General features: G+C 42.1%; 2 protein-coding genes across 5 annotated transcripts in view; both read left to right on the top strand.

Annotated features, from left to right (window-relative positions):
* The first annotated feature begins 482 nt into the window (after nucleotides 1-482).
* On the top strand, nucleotides 483-13,698 carry LOC311140500 (maternal B9.15 protein-like). 4 transcript variants are annotated; one of them, XM_084175584.1, is made up of 6 exons: nucleotides 490-622; nucleotides 7,580-7,757; nucleotides 9,383-9,520; nucleotides 10,480-10,497; nucleotides 10,848-11,163; nucleotides 11,384-13,698. In XM_084175584.1, the coding sequence occupies exons 2-6, from the start codon at nucleotides 7,585-7,587 to the stop codon at nucleotides 11,591-11,593; spliced, it is 855 nt and encodes a 284-aa protein (XP_084031710.1). In that variant the 5' UTR covers nucleotides 490-622; nucleotides 7,580-7,584; the 3' UTR covers nucleotides 11,594-13,698. The 4 variants fall into 4 exon arrangements, with proteins under 4 accessions (XP_084031708.1, XP_084031710.1, XP_084031707.1 ...); XM_084175581.1 differs by lacking the exon at nucleotides 10,480-10,497 and adding an exon at nucleotides 10,743-10,760; XM_084175583.1 differs by lacking the exons at nucleotides 490-622; nucleotides 10,480-10,497 and adding exons at nucleotides 5,423-7,365; nucleotides 10,743-10,760.
* A 3,208-nt stretch (nucleotides 13,699-16,906) lies between these two features.
* LOC311140638 (intermediate conductance calcium-activated potassium channel protein 4-like) overlaps nucleotides 16,907-21,154 on the top strand; it is a 53,101-nt gene continuing 48,853 nt past the window's right edge. Inside the window, exon 1 of the mRNA XM_084175782.1 lies at nucleotides 16,907-17,381. Within this exon, the coding sequence (XP_084031908.1) occupies nucleotides 17,100-17,381 (282 nt within the window). The 5' untranslated portion in view covers nucleotides 16,907-17,099. The remainder of the gene's footprint in view (nucleotides 17,382-21,154) is intronic.

Here is a 21,154-nt window from a genome sequence, read left to right on the forward strand (position 1 = left end):
AGTAGCCTTACAAGCCAAACGTTGTTGTTAGGCCTACTATTCATCAATATAAATAATAACAGGTTAGGACTATAATAAGGTTATAACATGGTAAGAATTAAATGTAATGCTTATATGTTTTTGTATGATAGCCTATGATAGTAGAAGACTATCTGTACACCGGGGCTTACCATATTCGGTCTGTAGTGGGAGTCTCTGGGTGTGGTGGAAGGGAGTGAGCATATTGCTCATAGCACTGAACAAGGAAGTGAGTCATATTGACGGTGTTACCTCTACGCAACACAGGGATAATCTCAATTAAATATACGTTGCATCCTCTCTCCTCGTCTCCTTATCAAAACCCATTGGAGGAGAAGGTCAGAGGGGCGGGACCCCTGGTTTTCTCATCCAATGGATTTTGAGAAGGAGACGAGGAGAGAGGACGCGAGGAGAATGCAATTGAGATATTCCCACAGACCAACGCAAAACCAGGAACGTGGATCACTTTGATTGTACCAAAGAGAAAAAGGAAGCAACATGTGCCGATAACTATACAAGTAGTCTGATCACAGCAATATAGAGAGGAAATAGAGAAAACAGCGTCATTACACTGGATATTTAAAATACTGCGGTTATTAGACAGGTAAGTGAGAAATATTGAGAAGCTTACCATATTTGGAAGTCAACCTTTTGATGTGATTGAAAAATAAATTTGTAAACAAATTTAGGCTCTTTCCACGTGATTTAAATAACTTGGTTATTGTTTGGGTATTACAAAAGTTGTACATGTATTTATTCTTTAAGGAATATGCTGCTTAATGACTAGAAATGACAGCAATTACAACAGCTAGCTCACCACGACAATCCTTGTAGCGTGTAATAATTTAATTGGAACCTAGTTTAATTGTTGTTTAGCTTTTTTATTCCCAAATCGAACTATTATTTAAGTTTGTATATTTGAAACAATTTAGACTTAATCTTTAGGATAAACGCGGAATCTATTCAAGGAAACGTTTTGAATTTCCAATTACATGGGGGGATTTCCGCGTTGAGAACCCACTCCCCTGTTCAATGTTTTCGAAAGAGGCAGAAAAAAGTCGGCGCCACAACGCGGAAAATTACAAAACCACGGGCTGAACGGAAAACCCAATCTGAAATCTGTTTGACGTGTAGCCTACAGGATGTGTGATCTCTAAATGATAACCATTTAATGTTCTTCACAAGTTACATTATAGCAATCACTTGAGTTCAAGTGTTACAATGTATCCAATCTCTGCAGTGTTGACTCTTTCCATAGGCTCAGGAAGCACGTGACCGGGCTATAGGAGACTCAAATCCACTCTTTCAGATCTGAAATGTCAGCTGTTTTCTTTCCATTTACATGAACTTGCTATCAACAAGACTCCCCACATGGCATGGGCCAACAACCTCATGTATTGTATATGCTGCTATAACATTACTGTGCTATAACCATAATCTTCCAAGCAGCCATATTACTCAACAACAACAACCAGATATTAATTAACTGATGTCAAAGAAATACAGACAGCATGTATAACACAGAAGCTTCTCACTGCCAGTGTTCACTCATCTTAATAGGAACTAGTTATTATACAATTATTGGTTATTATGTAGGTTATTGTACTGTGTTAGGCTCAGTGGATTGGTTCAGATTATTGGGAACACCATGTCAATTTTCTCACCCTTGAACAACATGGACTGACATGTATGTTGTTATTGGGTTGTAGAGAGGTCATGTCTCTGTCTTTACACACAGATCAATACAGGGGTTGCTGCAATACCAACACCTCAGTGTTACTGCTTTGTCTGTTAGAGGCAGTGGGTCACTGTGTACTGTCTATAGAGGGTAAGCATGTCACTCAAAGACTCTGCTACTGGAACGGTTGCTATGCATGTAAATGCAATTTACATACAGATCTGATTTGGCTTAAAGATGCACCCCAGGCTCCATTTCACCTCTTTATCACCCGATTTACTTACCAAAAGGCACATCTCAATAGGAGGTCCAGGTATGTCATGACATGGCACAAGTGTGTGTGTGGGGGGGGGGTGTATGTAAACATTATTAAAGTGACTAGTGTTCCATTATTAAAGTGACCAGTGATTCCATGTCTATGTACATAGGGCAGCAGCCTCTAGGGTGCAGGGTTGCGCAACCGGGTGGTAGCCGGCTGGTGATGGCTATTTAACAGTCTGATGGCCTTGAGATAGAAGCTGTTTTTCAGTCTCTCGGTCCCAGCTTTGATGCACTGTACTGACCTCGCCTTCTGGATGATAGCGGGGTGAACAGGCCATGGCTCAGGTAGTTGATGTCCTCGAAGATCCTCTATTGTCCTCTATTGCTATTCTATTTTTCCCGCAAGCAAGGGGGGATGCCAATGACATCACATCAGACCAACTCTGTGAAGTTTGCAGTTGTGTTTAAAAAACAAAACATTTCTCAGAATGTATTGTTTTAACCTTAAGTGTGTGTACCAGAGGAGGCTGGTGAGGGGAGGACAGCTCTTAATAATGAATGGAGTGAATGGAATGGTATCAAACACATGGAAACCAGGTGTTTGATGTGTTTGAGACCATTCCATTAATTCCGTTCCAGCAATTACTATGAGCCTGCCCTCCCCTTTTAAAGTGCCACCAGCCACCACTGGTGTGTACATTACTGTATTTATACTCGGGATATTGTTTTTTAACAGGAAAAGTTCAAAAATAGCTGGAGTGTGTCTTTAAACCTCTTGGCCCCTTTGGGAGCATAGGGCGTCCACCATGGCTCTCCACCTCACTTCTGTGCGATGGCTTTTGATCTAGGACATACAGATCTAGGACATACAGTGGGGAGAACAAGTATTTGATACACTGCCGATTTTGCAGGTTTTCCTACTTACAAAGCATGTAGAGGTCTGTATCATAGGTACACTTCAACTGTGAGAGACGGAATCTAAAACAAAAATCCAGAAAATCACATTGTATGATTTTTAAGTAATTAATTAGCATTTTATTGCATGACATAAGTATTTGATACATCAGAAAAGCAGAACTTAATATTTGGTACAGAAACCTTTGTTTGCAATTACAGAGATCATACGTTTCCTGTAGGTCTTGACCAGGTTTGCACACACTGCAGCAGGGATTTTGGCCCACTCCTCCATACAGACCTTCTCCAGATCCTTCAGGTTTCGGGGCTGTCGCTGGGCAATACAGACTTTCAGCTCCCTCCAAAGATGTTCTATTGGGTTCAGGTCTGGAGACTGGCTAGGCCACTCCAGGACCTTGAGATGCTTCGTACGGAGCAACTCCTTAGTTGCCCTGGCTGTGTGTTTCGGGTCGTTGTCATGCTGGAAGACCCAGCCACGACCCATCTTCAATGCTCTTACTGAGGGAAGGAGGTTGTTGGCCAAGATCTCGCGATACATGGCCCCATCCATCCTCCCCTCAATACGGTGCAGTCGTCCTGTCCCCTTTGCAGAAAAGCATCCCCAAAGAATGATGTTTCCACCTCCATGCTTCACGGTTGGGATGGTGTTCTTGGGGTTGTACTCATCCTTCTTCTTCCTCCAAACACGGCGAGTGGAGTTTAGACCAAAAAGCTCAATTTTTGTCTCATCAGACTACATGACCTTCTCCCATTCCTCCTCTGGATCATCCAGATGGTCATTGGCAAACTTCAGACGGGCCTGGACATGCGCTGGCTTGAGCAGGGGGACCTTGCGTGCGCTGCAGGATTTTAATCCATGACGGCGTAGTGTGTTACTAATGGTTTTCTTTGAGACTGTGGTCCCAGCTCTCTTCAGGTCATTGACCAGGTCCTGCCGTGTAGTTCTGGGCTGATCCCTCACCTTCCTCATGATCATTGATGCCCCACGAGGTGAGATCTTGCATGGAGTCCCAGACCGAGGGTGATTGACCGTCATCTTGAACTTCTTCCATTTTCTAATAATTACGCCAACAGTTGTTGCCTTCTCACCAAGCTGCTTGCCTATTGTCCTGTAGCCCATCCCAGCCTTGTGCAGGTCTACAATTTTATCCCTGATGTCCTTACACAGCTCTCTGGTCTTGGCCATTGTGGAGAGGTTGGAGTCTGTTTGATTGAATGTGTGAACAGGTGTCTTTTATACAGGTAACGAGTTCAAACAGGTGCAGTTAATACAGGTAATCAGTGGAGAACAGGAGGGCTTCTTAAAGAAAAACTAACAGGTCTGTGAGAGCCGGAATTCTTACTGGTTGGTAGGTGATCAAATACTTATGTCATGCAATAAAATGCAAATTAATTACTTAAAAATCATACAATGTGATTTTCTGGATTTTCTCACAGTTGAAGTGTACCTATGATAAAAATTACAGACCTCTACATGCTTTGTAAGTAGGAAAACCTGCAAAATTGGCAGTTTATCAAATACTTGTTCTCCCCACTGTAGATGAGGGCCTTGCAGAATGCAGATCTGTTCATGGCATTACATTTTTTATCTGGATAATGTAATTTATAGACAGGAAGATGTTTCATTCTGGTCTCAGTGGTCCTAACATATTCTAATCTAATCATGAGCAATGTCCACATCAATCCAGTCTAAATAAGGTAGTGAATGATTTAGCGATAATAGCACTTTAATATGCAAAGTTTATGATGACAGATGAGGCAACCAGTAAATGACTGGGCCATCATCTAACATGAGGTCAGCTCTCTGAGCTGTAAGAGGTTTCACACTAGACTGCAGAGTGGAGGGGAGCATATCACAGAATGAAACTTCTCACCACCTCTTGACCTGATAACCCTCGCCATTACATGCCCTGTCCTAGATACTGCACAAGAACCACATTACTAAGTTCAGAGATGCTCATGTCTCTCAATTAGCCTCCCAATGTCTTCAGTGATGTACAGCAGTGGCCAAAATATGTGTCTGTTAGTTACACTTTAGAGAAATGGCTCTACCGTTGTAGGATCTTAATTTGATCACTCTTGTTGCTGAAATGCAGCGCAGGAAATGCAGAGGAGCTTTGTGAGTTACATAAATTCACTGAAAACCCACGCTAACACACGGTTATATTAACAGTGTTGCACCTTTCATGTAGCCTACCTTTGGCCAGCTAATAGCCTAACCACCGATCAAGCAACATTATGGACTAAACGTTCCAATCCTGTCGCTGCAGGATTATTTTGCTGTGATAATATAGGTCAAATTAAGATCCTACATCTGTATGTTGCTGTGCAGTCTGAAAAATAACAAACCTGTGGTGATTGTTGTGGTCAATATTATTAGACTGAATGACATTATGTGGCTGTGAAGTTAGAGAAGTGGTCAGACTGTGAACTAGTCAGTCAGAACAATGTGATGAGTCAGTAGTCTGTGTCTGTAACAGTCTGTGTTACTGTATGTCTGTACAGATGTAGGATCTTAATTTGGTCACCCTGTTGCAGGAGAACTTTCCTGCAATGCAGGAAATTTAAAACTTGTAGTGTATTTGAGGTTTGAAAAGGCTTCTGAAGTTTATAATTTCCACTTTGAAATTTCAGACTTGATTTTCACTTACAAAAAATGTATCAACCCCTACAGAAACGTCCATTAATTATAATCCACACAATAATTCACATTTCCTGTTGCTGCAGGATTATTTTCCTGCTGTAGCAAACTGTCTCAAATTAAGATCCTACATTAGTAACTTCTCACTGACATTTCTATTGGGTTTCAACATGGTGATGAAAACAATATTTTTCAGTCCATTCAAACTGGTCCATGTCACATTGATCACATGTACAAACAAAGTCTACCCTTCTTCTGTATATCCCTAAGGTAAAAAGGATTACCATTCTGTCACCCCCCCACTGTAAATATCCTGTTACGTATCTAACATTCTTTCTTTCCACCAACTGTGGGACGAGGCAGTTTAAGAGTGCAGGCTAGAGGCACCACCTGCAAATGCTTTTCAGTTATGCCAGCTATCTGAAACAGGAAATCCTAGCTGAAAAACCATAGTGTCAGCTGGGTTTACAGAGTTGTCTTCAGACTGAGGTACTGGTGTCTGTGGCTGTGTGTGTGTGTTTATGTGAAAGTGAGATAGAGGGAGAGAGTTTCGACATAACATCCTGAGGCACACGGAGTTCTTCAAGGACTTGTGACCGTGTACTGGTAGAGTTCTAATGAAAAATGCATTCTGTTATTGAGTAAGATATAATCACAGTACCATGCGATCATGAAAAGCATCTAAAAGCAATATTGTGAAGTAATAATGTAATGAATATGACTTTGTTACCTCACCATCTGGTATATCTCTACAACTGAGTTACAAAGTGGTTAATAACTGAATAAGCTCACTGAACCTACCCCACTGGGACAAAACTGGTTGAATCAACCTTGTTTCCTCATCATTTCAACTGCCCAAATCAATGTGGTGACGTTGAATCAATGTGGAAAACGAATTGGAATTGCAAAAAGTCATCAACGTAAGGGCATTTTGTATTTTTTTCATCAAACTTTTAACCTAAATCTAATGACGTGATTTTTTTGTTCACATTGAATTCCCGTTAGTTGACACTCAACCAAATGTAAATCAAAGCTAGATGTTAAACTGACATCTGTGCCCAGTAGGACTGTACGGTAAAGCTATTTGTTATGTTGGTCTTAAGGGAAATTAACTTACTTCTTCACTTGTGACCTGTAAAAACAAATTGTTTCTGTATAATTGCTTAACAGTTTACGTAATGCCATTAGTACATTGTTTTGTCACCAGACAAAGTCTGTCACCTCCGGGAAGATGCTTGAGGTGGAAGCTGATGCAACCAGTGTTTTTTCAGATTCTCCCTGACTCCCTCTATGTATGTCAGGTCTACACTGACAACAACAATTAACCCTCGCACCTCGACTAAACCAGAGCAGGAAGTCAACACACTGTCTTTCCAGGGTGTCACTTACACTCCTCACATATGTAGTTTCATGATGGCTAATCAGCTAAACTGGCTCAGCATTTCTGCTAAGCGGGCAAACATTAAAGTTCTTTGACCTGTACTGTAGGCAAGGGTTGTACTGTACCTTCTACCCTATGTCAATCTGACACTGTCTGGCACTACTGAGAAGAAACAGACACTCTTATCTATCAGAAGGCACATACTGTACCTTTGGTCTGTACCTGACATGTTTTGCGTATGTGACATATTCACATGCCAACATGGCCTATGAGTCTATTTGCATCTTGTTTGCCTGTATACAAACTACGACCTTTGGTTCCCAGTTTGTTTCAACAACAGAAGGCCAGTCTGACTTGCGTACATTGAACAGATAGATGTAGTGTGGTCTGAAGGTAATGATCATAGAAATACTCTAGGAAGAGGTCTTATCCGAGGAGCGGAGTTCCTCCTGCCCTACATTAGACTGAAAGGTGGTAAATATTTTGTAATACAGACTGTGAAATAGGGCTGTTCTGGGGTTTGAGGAACTGAGAATGTTTTTTGACAGTGGTGGCTTGTGAATTGAACACACACGCTGTAGTTTCGGAATAGTTTTTCCACGCTGTACTGTTGGTTCAAATCTTCTAAATTAGTTGAGTAGCTTTACAGGATAGACAAATGTTTTCTGCACCTATTTCTTCACAGAAACGATGAAGAGAGAGGTAAACGCTGGGGTGAATTTCCTGAGACGCCTAGCTGTGGAGCGGGGTGGCTTGGATGGAACCAAAGCTGACGCTTTTGCTGGAAAGTTGCGGCAACTTCTGTGTGACAAATTCAAAGACCACTGGTACCCCGACAACCCCAACAAAGGACAGGCATTCAGGTAATCAGCAAGTGAAGTGAAATATTAAAGAAGTGAAGTAACTGGGTTGTTATTTCGTGTGGCTGTCTCTGAGAAGATACATAATACAGCTGCTGAGAAAATTAAGAGACCACTGCAAAATTATGAGTTTCTCTGGTTTGACTATTTCTAGGTATGTGTTTGGGTAAAAATAACATGTTTGTTTTATTCTATAAACTACTGACAACATTTCTCCCAAATTCCAAATAAAAATATTGTCATTTAGAGTATTTATTTGCAGAAAATGACAACTGGTCAAAATAACAAAAAAGATGCAGTGATGTCAGACCTCGAATAATGCAAAGAAAATAAGCTCATGTTCATTTTTAAACAACACAATAGTAATGTTTTAACTTAGGAAGAGCTTTGTTTGATGGCTTGTGACCATCCATCTTCCCCTTGATCACATTCCAGAAGTTTTCAATGAGGTTCAGGTCTGGAGATTGGGCTGGCCATGACAGGATCTGGTGGTCCTCCATCCACACCTTGATTGACCTGGCTGTGTGGCATGGCACATTGTCCTGCTGGAAAAACCAATCCTCAGAGTTGGGGAACAATGTCAGAGCAAAAGGAAGCAAGTTTTCTTCCAGGACAACCTTGTACGTGCCCGATTCCAGCCTTGCTGAAGCACCCCCAGATCATCACCGATCCTCCATCAAATTTCACAGTGGGTGCGAGACACTGTGGCTTGTAGGCCTCTCCATGTCTCAGTCTAACCACTAGACGACCAGGTGTTGGGCAAAGCTGAAAATTGGACTCATCAGAGAAGATGACCTTACTCCAGTCCTCTATGGTCAAATCCTTATGGTCTTTTGCAAACCTCTGCCTGGCTCTTCTTTGCTTCTCATTGATGAAGGGCTTTTTTTCTAGCTTTGTACGACTTCAGCCCTGCCCCTAGGAGCCTGTTTCGAACCGTCCTCGCCGTGCACTTCACCCCAGCTGCCGTTTGCCATTCTTTTTGTAGGTCACTTGATGTCATCCTACGGTTGTTGAGTGACATTCGAATGAGTTGGCGTTCATCCCGGTCAGTAGAGAGTCGTTTTCGCCCTCTGCCGGTCTGTAGCTTTGTTGTCTCCAATGTCTGCTGCTTGACCTTGTTCTTATAAACCGCCGTCTTTGACATTTTATGGATGGAAGCAACCTGACGCTCACTGTATCCCTCTGCCAGTAAAGCCAGAATTGAACCCTTCTTTTCCTCACTCAAAACTTTCCTTTTAAACTCTTTTGGCATGGTCAATAGTTCTTTTTTTATTAATATTACTTTTGAGGTACTATTAGCACTGTTTTTGCCATCCATCTGGTCCTATTGCAAGAGGATAGTGATGACCACAGCAGTGGTTTTTATACTTTTCCTCGTTAAATAAGATTTGGTTCATGTGATCACCTAATCAGTACCTAATTCAGTAGAATGAGGTGTGCCTGTGTTGGAATTCAACAGACACTGGAATGGAATGTCTGTCATACATGTAGAGATGCTGATTTAAGAAAAATGTGCAGTGGTCTCTTACATTTTTCCACAGCTGTATATGATGAGAATTGGACTGTGGTCCAGGTGAACAGCACTCGGGAGAGTGGAGTTGTGACATCTGCACTTTCACCCCTCTCAGGTGCATCAGGGTAAGCGAGGGGGTGCCGTGTGATGAGGAGGTGCTGAGGGCGTGTGAGGAGAGCGAGCTCAAACCCAGCGAGCTGGGCCTCCCATGCGAGATTGCGCTGTGGATCGACCCACTGGAGGTGTGCGCACGGTGAGTCACACTATGTTACTCACACGTGCACAGACGTACACACACAGTGAGACAGTGACATGCTCAGTCTCAGAAGGCAGAGGAAGAAGGCTTTCATTCGTCATTACAGTCAGCTCTCTGGAGGTACCATAATTATCATCATGATGCATGTGTTGTACGAACCTGCCCACTATGTGATGACTCATCAAGTTACGGTAGGAGGAGGGTGAGGAAATACAACAACTACAATGAGGAAATGATCCTGAGGGAGATGTGTTGATACAAGTGAAACTGTTAGATCCTTCAACCTTTTACTGCAGTGGGTTAAATCAGGGTCACACAGAGTGATTCTTGGTAGTCTTAAAAAAATCTGCTGTGAAACAAAAGTGTACACCTCACACACATGGTTATGGGCTTTAAAAAAAGAAGACATGTTCCATGTCAGATATAGAGTTGAAATGTATTACATTTTGAGTTTGCATCCCAATATTACACTTTATATACATCACAGAAGACTGAAATATAACAAAACCGTTTAACATAGAAACACCGAATTTTCAGCTGCTTTTTTGATTATGAAATTATGAAAAATATTAATAATATTCCACCCATGAGGCCACTAGGTCATTTGACTGCAGGAAATGGCTACAAGGTGGTTTATAGGTCATTCCAATGTGTTTTTTTTACAGGAACTAATGTATTCTCTTTCCTGTCTCACAGGTCAGGGGAGAACAGCAGGTACTTCACAGTAGCTTGTTTCTGTGTTTTTTTTACAGGAACTAATGTATTCTCTTTCCTCTCTCACAGGTCAGGGGAGAACAGCAGGTACTTCACAGTAGCTTGTTTCTGTGTTCTTTTTACAGGAACTAATGTATTCTCTTTCCTCTCTCACAGGTCAGGGGAGAACAGCAGGTACTTCACAGTAGCTCGTTTCTGTGTTTTTTTACAGGAACTAATGTATTCTCTTTCCTCTCTCACAGGTCAGGGGAGAACTGCAGGTACTTCACAGTAGCTCATTTCTGTGTTTTTTTTACAGGAACTAATGTATTCTCTTTCCTCTCTCACAGGTCAGGAGAGAACAGCAGGTACTTCACAGTAGCTTGTTTCTGTGTTTTTTTTTACAGGAACTAATGTATTCTCTTTCCTCTCTCACAGGTCAGGAGAGAACAGCAGGTACTTCACAGTAGCTTGTTTCTGTGTTTTTTTTTACAGGAACTAATGTATTCTCTTTCCTCTCTCACAGGTCAGGGGAGAACTGCAGGTACTTCACAGTAGCTTGTTTCTGTGTTTTTTTTACAGGAACTAATGTATTCTCTTTCCTCTCTCACAGGTCAGGGGAGAACAGCAGGTACTTCACAGTAGCTCGTTTCAAAGAAGGAGAAGAGGAGGATGAGGACTATGTGAAAGGAGACAAAGATGTCGACCTGGATACGTCCGACTACCACTCCGCCACCTCGTCTGACTGTGGCTCTGCTGTCTCCAGTGACACAGAGGAGGAGGGGATGGATGGAGAGACGGAGGGAAGAAAAGATGAGGAGAAGGAGAAAGAGGGAAAGAAAGAGAAGGAAAAGGTGGAGGGCAAACCTTGTGTGATTGCCATGATGCCCAGGGTTCGGGACTGGTTCAGGGTCGAGCATGCTCAACAGAAGGTCAACAAAACACTGGTAAGAACTTTTCTGTTAATCTACATGACCTTAATGTGGTACCAAATCTCCCTATCTGACATCCACAATGTAGCACTGTGGACACGTGGATTCACGTAGCACCAGATCCTACACATCCAGAATAAGTGCTCTCGAAGTACTATCTGATTATTGAAATGAAGATGAATTATAATCGGAATCATATCTAAGATCTCTCTCCCTCTGTTCTTTCTCTCTCCAGCTCCAGCCCACCTCTCAGCAGTACTTCTACCACCCTGCCCCTGTGTGGCCCACAACGTACAAGAAGAAGGGTCCTGTGTTCCTCACCACAATATACGCGCCTCCACCTCCGCCTCCCCCAGTGTTCGGCTACTACGTCCTGCCCCAGCCAACCCCGCAGTTCATCATGCCTTATGCCACTCTGCAGCCATGGGGGGCTGTGAAGAGCTAAACCAACTGGTTGGAGAGGGGGAGGTAAAACTGCCATTTTACCTATGAGCTTAATTATGATGGGTCTATGCAGGTTTTTGAAGGTGTGGGTGAGGCGCAATTAAGATAGTTTGACAAAATATTTGAAGGGTTAGCGGGGAGCACAACTTGATTCATTATATACGTTTTTGATTGCTGTACACTTCATTTTCTTATTTTTGGTGAGAATTGGTTTTGGGGATTTCCTCAATGTAACTTTCTTAGGTAGAATTGCCACTGAAGTAAACAGGGAATATACTAAAACAGGGTTTAGCAAATATTGCTACAGGCACTTCCCTAAGGGCTGCCAGTAAGTTTTGGTTTAGGGTAATCCACTGATTAAAAGTAGTCTGTTCATATTGCTGAAGTGTCTAGAGTAGGCCTGCTAGACAGTGTGTTGCAGATTGACTAGTTTAGTGTGATACTGTATTCCAGTGGTATTCAACTCTTACCCTACGAGGTCCGGAGCCTGCTGTTTTTCTGTTCTACCTGATAATGAATTACACCCACCTGGTGTCCCAGATCTAAATCAGTGTCTGATTAGATGGGGAACAATGAAAAAAAAGCAGTGGAACTGGCTTCAAGGTCCAGAGTGTAGTTTGAGGGCTGTATTCTTTCATTGGGTGCTCATACCATCTCAGGAATCCTCAGCAATAAGCAGAAAGCCAAAGCTTCTTTGGTGATTTTAAATATTTTTGTAAATATTATAGACTACCTTTTCATCTTTCACTAAAACACTTCTGGTTTTTGTTTCTACCTGGTAGTTAATTGCACTCACCTGGTGTCCCAGGTCTGAATTAGTCCCTGATTAGAAGGAGAGGATGAAAAACAGTAGTGTTTCGGCCCTTCAGGACCAGGATTGGGCAGCCCTGCTATAGACAGTAATGATATGCAGTTACATGTGGTAACATATGTACCGTGTCTCTTGTGTTCTCAGAAGCTGCATCTAACTGCATATCATTACAATATAATGTATCAATACAAGACAATAGATTACCACAAGCACTGTACAGTATAAGAAATGGTATTCTGGAATCCAATCAAATGTTACTATTTTTGACAATTCACTGTGATTGTAAACTGTATATTTTATCTGTCAAGCACAAAACTCTCTCTATTTTATAATAATTAACAGACCAACCAGAAGCTTTTTGTACATACTGTAACCTATTAAGAAATAGTAATTATCAACCACATTAGTTTTTTTTTTTTATCTGTTGTAATTTATTTTTCACCTGTGGGTGGTACCAAAATCACTGTTGTAAAGTCAAATTCCAAGCATATTTATGGCTATAGTCTATTTTATATATCTTGATAAAGTTTGTAGTGTTGGTGCATGTATGATTTTAATAATTATTTGTTTATAATTTCCATTTTTATAAATCTTTAGTTTGCTAAAGGCCAGATTGAAGAACAATCTGGCCTTTATGGCGATGTACTCTTATAATCGCCACCCGGCACAGCCAGAAGAGGACTGGCCAACCCTCAGAGCCTGGTTCCTCTCTAGGTTTCTTCCTAGGTTCCTGCCTTTCTAGGGAGTTTTTCTAGCCACCGTGCTTCTAGTTCTGCATTGATTGCTGTTTGGGGTTTTAGGCTGGGTTTCTGTATAGCACTTTGTGACATCTGCTGATGTAAAAAGGGCTTTATAACTAAATGTGATTGATTCATTGATTGATTGCTGGGATAAAATGGGTCTGGACTGAACTGTATTCACTCCTGTATAATCAGGCTTCCATGCATTTACTGTAAATAGTTTTATATACTGGAAATGAAAAATGCTTGGGTGATCCAAATGTTTATCTTTAATATGAATAGATGTTTTCATAACTTCATACTTATATTCTCAATTTTTTTACTGGCTTTTATTGGCCCATTGATCTGCTTTGGATGCATATTTATTCCATTGTATTAACTGCCTTTTCACTTGTCCTGAGTGCAGAGCAGTACTCTGTGTTCACACGATTATTACTGTATCTGATGGACAATTGTCCATGCTAATGTTTATGTTAAGCTGTGTCAGTTTTTATACCCATCATCTCTCTGTCTTGTCAGCACATAACATTAAATCAACCGATTTCTAAAATGAAATTGTGTTTTTGCAATCTGTTACCTTGTGTATACTGTACTGTTTCACACAGACAAGTAGTGTATTGAGAGAATATTTATATTTGTCTTTGCGCAAGAGCAGTCTATAGGATACCTCAGGCCAGAATCACTTGCAACTATACTGTATAGCAACATACACTACATGATAAAAGTATGTGGACACCTGCTCATCGAACATCTCATTCCAAAATCATGGGCATTAATATGGAGTTGGTCCCCCTTTTGCTGCTATAACAGCCTCCACTCTTCTGGGTAGGCTTTCCACTAGATGTTAGAACATTGCTGCGGGGACTTGCTTCCATTCAGCCACAAGTGCATTAGTGAGGTAGGGCTCTGATGATGGGTGATTAGGCCTGGCTCACAGTCGGCGTTCCAATTCATCCCAAAGGTGTTCGATGGGGTTGAGGTCAGGGCTCTGTGCAGGCCAGTGAAGTTCTTCCACACCGGCATCGTTATGCTGAAACTGGAAAGGGCCTTCCCCAAACTGTTGCCACAAAGTTGGAATCACAGAATTGTCTAGAATTTCATTTTACACTGTAGCGTTAAGATTTCCCTTCACTGGAACTAAGGGACCTAGCCCGAACCATGAAAAACAGCCCCAGACCATTATTCCTCCTCCACCAAACTGTATAGTTGGCACTAGCATTGGGGCAGGTAGCGTTCTCCTTGCATCCGCCAAACCCAGATTCGTCCCTCGGACTGCCAGATGGTGAAGCATGATTCATCACTCCAGAGAATGCATTTCCACTGCTCCAGAGTCCAATGGCAGCGAGCTTTACACCACTCCAGCCGACACTTGGCATTAAGCATGGTGATCTTAGGCTTGTGTGCGGCTGCTCAGCCATGGAAACCCATTTCATGAAGCTCCTGACGAACAGTTATTGTGCTGACGTTGTGTCCAGAGGCAGTTTTTGGAACTCTGTAGTGAGTGTTGCAACCAAGGACAGACGATTTTTACATGCTACGTGCTTCAGCACTCGGCGGTCCCGTTCTGTGAGCTTGTGTGGCCTACCACTTCGCAGCTGAGCCGTTGTTGCTCCTAGACGTTTCCACTTCACAATAACAGCACTTACAGTTGACCGGGGCAGCTCCAGCAGGGCAGAAATTTGACGAACTAACTTGTTGTTAAGGTGGCATCCTATGACAGTGCCACGTTGAAAGTCACTGAGCTCTTCAGTAAGGCCATTCTACTGCCGATGTTTGTCAATGGTGGAACAAGCTCCCTCACGACGCCAGGACAGCGGAGTCACTCACCACCTTCCGGAGACATTTGAAACCCCACCTCTTTAAGGAATACCTGGGATAGGATAAAGTAATCCTTCTACCCCCCCCCCCCCCCCCCCCCCAAAAAAAATAAAAAAAAAGATTTCTTGTAAAGTGGTTAACCCACTGGCTATAGGGTGAATGCACCAATTTGTAAGTCGCTCTGGATAAGAGCGTCTGCTAAATGACGTAAATGTCAAATGTAAGGAGATTGCATGGATGTGTGCTCGATTTTATACACCTGTCAGCAACGGGTGTGACTGAAATAGACAAATCCACTAATTTAAAGGGGTGTCCATATACTTTGTATATATAGCGTACTCCGGACTCCAACATTGCTCGTCCTAATATTTCTGTATTTCTTAATTCCATTCTTTTAGTTTTTAGATTTGTGTGTATTGTTGTTTATTGTTAGATATTATTGCACTGTTGGAGCTAGGAACAAAAGCATTTCGCTACACCCGCAATAATGTTTGTCTATGGAGATTGAATGGCTGTGTGCTGGATTTTATACACGTGTCAGCAACAGGTGTGGCTGAAATAACTGAAACCACTCATTTGAAAGGGGTGGCCACATACTTTTGTATATATAGTGTACTATGTTGGCCTTGGGCCCATGTATGTATCAAATCAGTCTCCACCAGTTAACCCTAACCCTATATTCACAACCTCTCCCTGACACTGATAAAGAGACCAGGTCAGGTCCTGATACAGAGACCAGGTCCGGTCCTGATACAGAGCAGGTCAGGTCCAGCAGAAAGCCACTATGAGGCGGTCAGCCAGTCACTTAGAGCCGTGAGAGTAGTGACAATGTCGTCAGCAGCAGCCCAGCACAGGATACCCTATCGGAAGGATCCGTGTGGGGTGAGTGCGTCACATGGCCCAAGGTCATGACGCTGTTCCTCCCAGGCACAGAACCTAGGAAATAGGGTGAGAGGTTGTGTGGGGGTGATGGGGATTGAGTGTGTATGTATGGGTGGGGGGGTAGACAGGCTACACTCTACACTATAGCTCAAGGCACTTTGAGGAATGTTACTTAGGTGTCTGGGGAAGGAGGGGGGTAGTTATCTAATTGTCACTTATTGCATCAGTTTGTTGGGAACAGATAAAGATGTCTAGAGTTTAGTGGTTGAGACATCTGAGCACAGTACAAAACAAAATAAAACAATTACGAGGTGACGTCTACATTCCATGGGACATTTATTAACAGTAAAATAATAACAATGCAATTTTGTTCAAGAGAGACTGAAAATCCCTCTCATATAAATAAGGGTCTGACTGACAATAAATAGTTGGCTACATACTGTATAACATTGTCCCTATATCTCAATAAACACCCTACTCCTTTATCCACCAGAGGTCACACTGGAGCTGTGAAAGTGTTGTTTGAGAATAGGCTCACCATGTCAATGCACAGGTAAATAACAACAGTACTAGTCTATACTATGCTTGTTATTGGTAGCCTAAGTGATAGCTTATTTGCAATTGATAATGCCAAAATGAATTAATTCATTCTAGAAGACTACAGAATAGCATTTTGGGAGCACACAGTATTGCGATATTGTAAAATAATTTGTTTCGATGGGGATTGCTGGATTTTATGTATTTATTTTTTGTCAGTACTGTAATGAATGGGACACATCACTGAAAAGCCCATCAAAATGGGATTTTAAAAAGGTAGAGACAGTCTAAAATTGTTGTCCAACTGAATTGGTGATTGACTCCTCACCATCTGAAATGATCAGACGAGCCACAAACACACAGAGAGAGAGAGAGAGAGAGAGAGAGAGAGAGAGAGAGAGAGAGAGAGAGACTTTTTATGGCGCCCTCTCATATATCCTCATAACCCCATGCAAATAAGAACAGCGCCCCAGTCAACCAATCAACTGTCAGCGGTACGTTTATCCCATGCCACTAGTGGAGGTGTTCGCTGTTCGTGTTCAGGTGAGCGCGTACAGTTAGTTATACTGTCCTTATTCCGCTACTTTCATGAGCCACGGAGAGGAGGAGGAGGACCTGGGGGCACAGTTGGCCCATCGTGGTATGCGAGCACGGACAGAAGGGAGACTGGACAGGGAGAAGACGACACGGAGAGCGGCCACAGCCGACCCCAACGCGACATGGAGATGACAACCCGCAACTTGCACCTCGACTCCAAAGTTGACAATTGCGATGGAGTGATCAACAGAAACGGCGTGGACATGACGGAGATATCTGTGCCACTGTCCCACCCCGGGAAGCGTATGCCTCAAATAGAGGGGGACAATCTTTATAGATTGCGAGACAGAAAGTTTTTATTGGAGGACAAAAAGCGTCTGTGCGCTTGGGCTCTGGGCACCGCACTGCTTGGGACACTGCTCATGATACTGCACGCGGAGCTGTGCCCGTTTATTTACCAATCGGTAGGTCATTTTGGTCACTTCACATTCCGTAAAATTCACTTTCAACTACCAACAAGACTTAAAATATAATCATGCTAACTCATTTATCAAGGAAATGATAACAAATCCCTGGCTATTAAAGGTGTTTACTGTTGGTTTTCAGTTTCAGTTAAATAAAGTGGACCTACGTTATAGCCTTGCAACACTCAAGTTGAAAGAGAGGAACTGAAAGAGCTGTTTCTATTTAAAAATGATTAGATCAAGACAGTGAACTTAAAGTACAAGGCTTCCATCAGAAAGATAACATTCAAAGTGGGTCAAAGACAGGTGTCAAACATATGCCACTATTGTCACTATCCACAGGCCATTATGGATATATAGAAGATTCATCAATTCTCAGCTCACATATTTTGATTAATCAAGAGCCAAGTAATCATGTGTAAAATAAATTAGATTGATTCTCTACCTAATCGTTAACTACACCTGTTTGACACCACTAGGATGGCACAGGGACCACTTTGGTTTGGTGAGCTAGAGACCTCTTTAGGGTTCAATTACCTTGTCTCCACCTGACCAATTATAAAATGACCAGCAACGCAGGCCTCAACAACAGCATGTAATACAACTGAAACCTGCAGGATTCAACTGACCTGCTGCTGGCCAGGCCACCACAGCAATTCATTGAATAGTAGCAACTAACTCAGGGAACCAGATATCCTGTGTATAGCCCTAGTATTCTGACTAGGCTGCTCAAGAAAGAGAGTCTATCTGAGAATAGGTCACAGACCTACTGACCACTATTTGTGCTTTTTTATGAGTGAATGTCACCCCCCTTGTGTGGAGAAATGAGTATCAACTTCTGCATGGATCATGAACATGTTAAAGGGATACTTCGGGATTTTGGCAATGAAGCCCTTTATCTACTTCCCCAGAGTCAGATGAACTCATGGATACCATTTGTATGTCTCTGTGTCCAGTATGAAGGAAGTTGGATGTAGTTTCACGAGCCAATGCTAACTAGCATTAGCGCATGACTGGAAGTCTATGGGTAATTGCTAGCATGCTCTGGGGAAGTACATAAAGGGCCTCATTGCCAAAATCTTGAAGTATCCCTTTAACATGAAGAGGTCAGTCAGCCAGACAGAAAACAGGTGTTGTTGATACAACATAAAGATCATGAATGCTATTATCAACCTACATGTGCCCTGTAGCTCTACCACAATGTCCTTGGATTAATCTACATACAGAACTACTATATCCAGTCCATTCATATGAAGAGAACGGAACGGCATGTCTAATTATTGTCAAAACCATTTCCTTGATTAACAGACCCCTTAAACAAGCATGACTTGCATCACAGCACAATAGCATAACCCACACCTGGGATTTGAACCTGGTGACCTACTGATTATGAGCCTATTTCCAGAACCACTAATTGGTACTGCCATCTCTTCACATTAACACACAGATCAGGGTGGATAATAACGTCAGTCCACACAATCAAGCCATTTTTAACTCCATCCCACTGAAGTTCTAGAGTACACGTGCCAGTTCCATAAGTAGAAAACAGGCTATCAGCAGCTCACACATGATGCAAGCAAATGTCAGACCACCTAAACACTATGCGGTAGGTGATTCCTTCCCTGGTGTAACCAGCCTGACCACTGCACTCACCATTTTTTCAATTCACTTTCACTTATCAAGTGAAGTGAAAACAATGGAGTGAAACAATCGGTCAGCCTGGTTATACCTGCCTGGCCATCCAGTGAAAAGAGATCCAATCTGAGGTCCCTATACTTAGAGGTAGTTACAGCTAGATGAGCAAGCTATAGCTCCTGTACAGCTGACCTAATTCCTCCATGTAATGATCCAAAGGCAAGTGAAGTGAAAACAATGTTTCCCTTAGTGAAACTGCTGAGTGCAGTAGTCAGGCTGTTTAAATCAGGCTGATTTCAGGGAAAGGAGATCCAATCTGTTTTGTCTTCTTTGATTAATATGATTGTCATGCTTGATCAAATATTGATTTGTAACTAGGCCTACACACAGTGTATACCTGGGCCTGGAAGAAGTTCATGTTGCAAGTTCATGTTGAAAACAGCTCCATATGCTGATGTATCTGGCAATTACCCAGGCAGGCCTTTCCATGCATTTTTCCTTATACATTATCTTGATTTTGAAAACCACTCTTGAGTTTGTCAAACTATTATTTTTGGAAATGCATAAATTGTATCAAAACTCTAGAAAACATATGCTGCATGATGAGTGAGACAACTGGATGCTCAGAAATAGCTAGATGCCTGGTATACCCTCTCTGCATGACAGTGTATTTAAGCATACTTTTCCTTGGAAACCAGGTTATGCAGGATGAGGAAAATGAGCTATTTGTGGTACTTTTTCCACATTGTATTTGTTTCCCCTCACAGCTAGTGTTTCTCAGGTTGCCCACGGTCATTTTGGATCTTTCCACATCATTTGTGTTTCATTAGAGACTGTTTGAATAATGCAAGAGTTTCACCACTCCTGGAGAAGGGGGGCTAAGGCTGGGCTGATTGTCAAGGTCTTTGGGCGAGCATGACAGACTGATAAGGCAGAACGGGCTCTTGGAGTGTGACCATCTAGTTAGTTACATCTGCTAATCTGCACTGTGTTTTCCCAAGTTATATGCGCCAGGTTTGACTGCGTGCCAAGAGGATGCGTTTCTATAGTAAAGCCGATACAACATCATCATGTTGTGACTGTAAAAACAAAACAAACGACAATGATTATTGATGTTATTAGCGACCGCCTAACAGCTGTTTGGGTGTGCCATTGTCACGAACACAGCACACCGAGGACATTGTTGCAAATCAACTAGACCTTATCAAAAGTGATCAACAACGGGTTTTTTCTTTCTTTTAATAATTAATTCAGAATTATGATGAATGTTTCAGGCTCTACTCACAGCGTCTGTCTGAAGGCTGATGGGATGGATGCTGGCATGCATTGGTCTTGGGTGGCCTTTCTGTCTGTCCAAGGCCTGGATAAACAACCCGTGTTACAGTTACTACAAATTGGGTAGTTTCAAAAGGGATTGAATTTACTCCGTTTCCAAAAGGAAAATATTACAAAACAAATTTAGACACTCGGAGCAAGCAACGTGCTGTGCCATGTGATAGGTCTAATAATGTAGTCAAATTAACGTTACGCTTATGTGGAGTCCAATTAGGCTTTTGGATAAAATTAGACATGATGCAGATGCTACAAGTGAAATTGTGGAAAACGATCAACGTTGCCAACCTACGTCACACCATACCACCTCTCTGCGTTGAAGTTTCCCTAACGTTGTCTGAAAATTTGCAATTATATCTTTTAGACTGTAAACTCCAACCACCCATCATTAAATTAACTCCCCGTTAAAACCTTCATCGAGATTACATCAGTTGCCTGCGTGGACATCATGGCAATAAACAGCACACCTTTTATCACTTAGCCTACTGTCGAGACGATCGTTTCAAGTACAGTGAAGTCAAGTGATCGTTACTCACAGGGTCAATTATGAAGACACTCATAGCCTACTTATCAGATGTGTTGACATATCATCGCATTTTCGCAGGAAGTAGTATGCCTGCGCTGAAGGTCCGCTAATACAGGACTAGTAAAGGCCCAATGCACTACTTTTGTGAAAATATTTTAACTAAATCTATTTATATTTTAGTGTTTACCAGCATTTGTAACTTGAGTCTGATAATTATCTGTGCCAGACAGTTAATCTAATACTGAAATACTTGCTTGATATATGTTTTCCAGTTTCTTAA

This window comes from Coregonus lavaretus (genome assembly GCF_964263955.1).
Source record: "Coregonus lavaretus genome assembly, chromosome: 13".
Classification (NCBI taxonomy): Eukaryota; Metazoa; Chordata; class Actinopteri; order Salmoniformes; family Salmonidae; genus Coregonus; species Coregonus lavaretus.

Excerpts from the sequence above, each read along its gene's own strand:
- LOC311140500 (XM_084175582.1), top strand. The coding sequence starts at position 7,585 with ATGAAGAGAGAGGTAAACGCTGGGGTGAATTTCCTGAGACGCCTAGCT. Across the intron at positions 7,758-9,382 it reads AACAAAGGACAGGCATTCAG|GTGCATCAGGGTAAGCGAGG; the intron begins GTAATCAGCAAG and ends CACCCCTCTCAG. Across the intron at positions 9,521-10,829 it reads CCACTGGAGGTGTGCGCACG|GTCAGGGGAGAACAGCAGGT; the intron begins GTGAGTCACACT and ends CCTCTCTCACAG.